The following is a 4,263-nucleotide window of genomic DNA, read 5'->3' as shown; positions in this document are numbered from 1 at the left end:
AGTCCTTCTATCACCGGCAAATACCTCCTAGCCTCCTGATGAAGCAGCTCAGAAGCCAGTAAACACGGGTGAGCCCTTCGTCCAAAACGAAGGGGCTGCTTGCAACGGCAGCGCCGAAAAATAGCACCTCTCGTTTACAGGAAGCGAACAAGAGGAGGCTGCAGACAATCCCGCGAAAGGCCCCCCCAAGGACACGAACCGACACATCCCGGAGGCGTCGCAGAATTGGACAAGTGCTGATGACGGAGGTCTGTATTTATGTGCATGCGTTTTCCTATGGACATTCAGGACAAATAACACCAGGTACTAGACGAATCTTCAGCAAGAACAAGACATGTATTTTGTTGATCATATTTTGCGAACGAAGGCAATTTTTTAATGCGGAAGGTAATGATTAATATGAAGCAGAGGTGCTGCATATGAAGATATGGTCCATATGAAGCAACATTGTATATGTTATATGTGTAAGAATAAATTAAAATAGACAGATAACCAAGTGCAATCCAGTCAGGTCCCCCTCCACACAGGGGCCGACATAGTAGTCTGGACCCGGAGCGCGGCCGCCCTCCTCCTGCCCAATTCCAGACGCAGGTCCCTGAACCTCCTTCCACCCTGGCTTCCTCGGACAAGCCCGCCCCCCACGCCCCGCCCACGCAGTTCGACTCCTCTTCGGACAGCAGCTAGCCTAGGTGAGTGAGGAGGCATGAAGTTCAACTAGAACACAGCTGGAAACGGGTTAGGGTGAAGAAGATGGATGCACCACTAATCCAAGCTATTTCAATTCCGGCCCCCAGTAAAACAGCTTCAGAATTGTGTACATTGAAGAAGTGAAAACCTACTCTGTGAATCAAACCATTCCCATTAATAACCCTTTTCTGCGACTGAACACATGGCTGTCTGGGATCGGCTGCGGGATATAGGGCAGGAGCGGGGCAGCATGTCCCCGGGTAGGTAGGGAAAGTATAACTGGCAATATTGAGGATCACTACTAGGTCTCCACACACACACACACACACATATATATGTAGGTGTGTGTGTTGTGTGTTGTGGCGGGTGTGTGTGTGTGTTTGGTTGTGTGATTGTGTGTGTTTGTGTTGTGTGTGTATTGTTGTGGTGTGCGGGTGCGGTGTGTGTGGCGGGTAAGTGTGTGTTTGTGGGTGTGCGTGTGTTGTGTGTGTGGGTGGTGTGTGTGTGTGTGTGTGTGTGCGGTGTGGTTTGTGTGCTGTGTGTGGTGTTTGTGTGCGGCGTGTGTGTAGATAATATTTTTACACAGACACACGCACATACGCAGACACTCACACTAACAGACATACACACGCCCGCCCGCCACGCACGCACGCACCCACCCCCACACACCACACACACCCTCCACACACACACAACACCACACACACACACAACACAAACTATTACATAAACACAGATTATATTATATATATATATATATACTATAATGATATATATATATATGATGATATTATATAAGATATCTATATAAATATATATACAATATATATTATATATAGATACTATATACAGTAGTATACAACATAATTTATATACATACATGCATAACAATATACATATACATATAATAAATATTATATATATACTAATATATATATATATATCATATATATCTGATTATATAATATAAAAATAGATATATTATATATTATATATCTATTAGATATATATAATATATACTGATATAATATATAAAACACACACAGACGGCACAAACAACACCACACACACACACACACACACACACAACACACACACACACACACACACACACAACTACACACCACACATCACACACACTCATACAGATATATAGATATATATATAATATTATATATATATATATATATATAATATACATATAAGATATACAACAAATATAGATATATATATGTATTAGTATAATGATAAAATATATGCTATGCTATAAATATAAATGACATACATTTACAACGGGGGTGTGTGTGTGGTGTATGTGTGTGTGCGGTGTGGTGCGGTGGGTGTGTGTGGGTGTGTGTGTGCCTGGTGTGTGTGTGCTGTGTCGGCTGTGTGTGTGTGTGTGTGCGGGTGTGTGGTGGTGTGTGTGTGTGCATGTGCGTGCGTGTTTGTGCACACACCATCCATAGATGTATATATACACCACAGTAATACATCTCCCCCCTCCCGGGAGCGCCGGAAAGGGTCTGGATTCCGCACTGCACTCCTTCGCTCCGCGAGCAACCCTCAGTGCCACCTCGACCTCATTGCACTTCTCATGTCACTTCGTTCGGGCATAAAATCTTTTAAGGTTTTCTGCTTAATCGGAGTAGACGAATAACCAAATCAGTTGCAAATGCATGTATTTTTCTTTAGTTTACTATAGTATCATTTTTTCTCCCTGACGTGAGCATCATCTATCCCCTACCACCTCTCTCTCACCCTCATGTCCTCCCTACCTCGCTCCCACCATTCCTTCCCTCCCCTCTTCATTCTTCTCTCCTTCCCTCCAATTCTCTATCCTTCCCTTCCTACTTATCTCCTTCCCTTCCTTCTTGCCTCCATCCCTGCCTTCCACTCTGCTCTCCTTTCCTCCCTCCCTCCCTTTTCCCTCTCCACTTCTTTCCCTCCCAAACTTCTTCCCTCCCCCACTCCTTCCTTCCCTTCCTTCCACTTTTCTTCATTCCTTAAGTTCTCTCCTTCCTTTTGTATAGCCTTTTATCCCTCGAGTGACACTCTCCCTGCTTCTTTCAGTCTGGCCTCAGCGGCGGAGGAAGCGGCGAGGAGACGTCGACCACACAAGCTCCCGCCAACAGCAACACGAGGGGTAGGTGTTGCATGCAAACGAGGCAAACTTCATTTGGTAAAACTAAATAAAAGTCATTTGAAAAGAGTATGACAGTCTCTCGTGGATGGCTGCTGAAGATCTGCATGTCTGTAACGTCTGCACATTGATCATTCGTTTCTCTGATAATGCATGGTGATGGCGAATGATCAGTGGCCATATGATGCCGACAGAATATGGGCAAAATCATAATTTGATCGTAGTCAGTGGTAATTGAGAACTATTAGTAAATAAGAACATGTCTAAAGAATTACAGTTTAACATACTTTTCACGGAAGAAATTTATCTTAAACTGTATCTTTTTTTTTTTTTTTTAGCTTCTCAAAGCGGTGGCGGCGGCGAAAGACTGAGGACGGAGGCGGCTTCGCGGGGGCGCTGAGGCGCCTGGGGGGCGTCCTTCCATGATGGGCCTCTCGCATCGCCTCCAGGATGGGCGGTAGGCGACGCAGGGCGGTCGAGGAAGGTGAATCAGCCTCGATTTTTATCATGCTTTGTTGTTTGTAGGTGGTTCGTTGTCATTTAAGTGCTTCGAATCTAAGAAGTAGTTTGTCCCTAACCTTTTGTCGCGCTTTTCAAGAGCTCTCCCGGGACGCCAGCCGCGGAGGCCGACCAGAATGAACTCGAACCTGCTTCACCATCTCTCTCTGCGCACGACTCGACACCCTCAGGGACATGAGCCTCTTCTACTCCAGCCTCAGCGAAACCAACGGCACGAACATCGAGAACCTTCACCCGAAGAAGTCCTTTATTCACCGCAAATACCTCCTAGGCCTCCTGAAGCAGCTCAGAAGCCAGAACACGGGTGGCCCTTCCGTCCCAAAACGACAGGGCTGCTTGCAAGCGCAGCGCCGAAAATAGCACCTTCGTTCCTACAGGAATGCGAACAAGAGGAGGCTGCAGCCACTCCCGCCGAAGGCCCCAAGACACGACCTGACATCATCCACGGAGGCGTCGACAGAATTGGACAAGTGCTGATGACGTGAGTCTGTATTATGTTCATGCGTTTCCTATGGCTATTCAGGACAAATAACACCAGGTCACTAGACGATCTCTCAGCAAGACATAGACATGATTTTGTGATCATATTTTGAGAAACGAAGGGGGGAATTTTTTAATGGAAGTAATGATAATATGAAGCAGAGGTGCTGTCATAATGAAGATATGGTACATATGAAGCACACATTGTATATTATATGTGTAATAATAATTATATAAAATAGACAGATAACCACGTGCAATCCATTCATGTCCCCCTCCACAAGGTCGCCGACATCCAGAGTCTGGACCCGAGCGCGGCCGCCCCTCCTCGCACCAATTCCAGACGCGGGGTTCCCTGAACCTCCTTCCCCCTGGCCTCCTCGGACAACCCCCGCCCCCCACGCCCCCCCCCACGCAGTTCGACCTCCTTTTCGGAC

General features: G+C 46.3%; 1 protein-coding gene across 1 annotated transcript in view; it reads left to right on the top strand.

The window, feature by feature from the left end:
• Positions 1–3,520: 3,520 nt before the first annotated feature.
• LOC119579097 overlaps positions 3,521–4,263 on the top strand; it is a 7,893-nt gene continuing 7,150 nt past the window's right edge. The window contains exons 1-2 of the mRNA XM_037926835.1: positions 3,521–3,653; positions 4,111–4,263. The exon at positions 4,111–4,263 is cut by the window's right edge and continues 12 nt beyond it. Coding sequence (XP_037782763.1) covers positions 3,521–3,653; positions 4,111–4,263 — 286 coding nt within the window. The remainder of the gene's footprint in view (positions 3,654–4,110) is intronic.

Source organism: Penaeus monodon, chromosome 11, assembly GCF_015228065.2.
Source record: "Penaeus monodon isolate SGIC_2016 chromosome 11, NSTDA_Pmon_1, whole genome shotgun sequence".
In the NCBI taxonomy this organism is placed as follows: domain Eukaryota; kingdom Metazoa; phylum Arthropoda; class Malacostraca; order Decapoda; family Penaeidae; genus Penaeus; species Penaeus monodon.
This window is presented reverse-complemented; position numbering and strand designations above follow the sequence as displayed.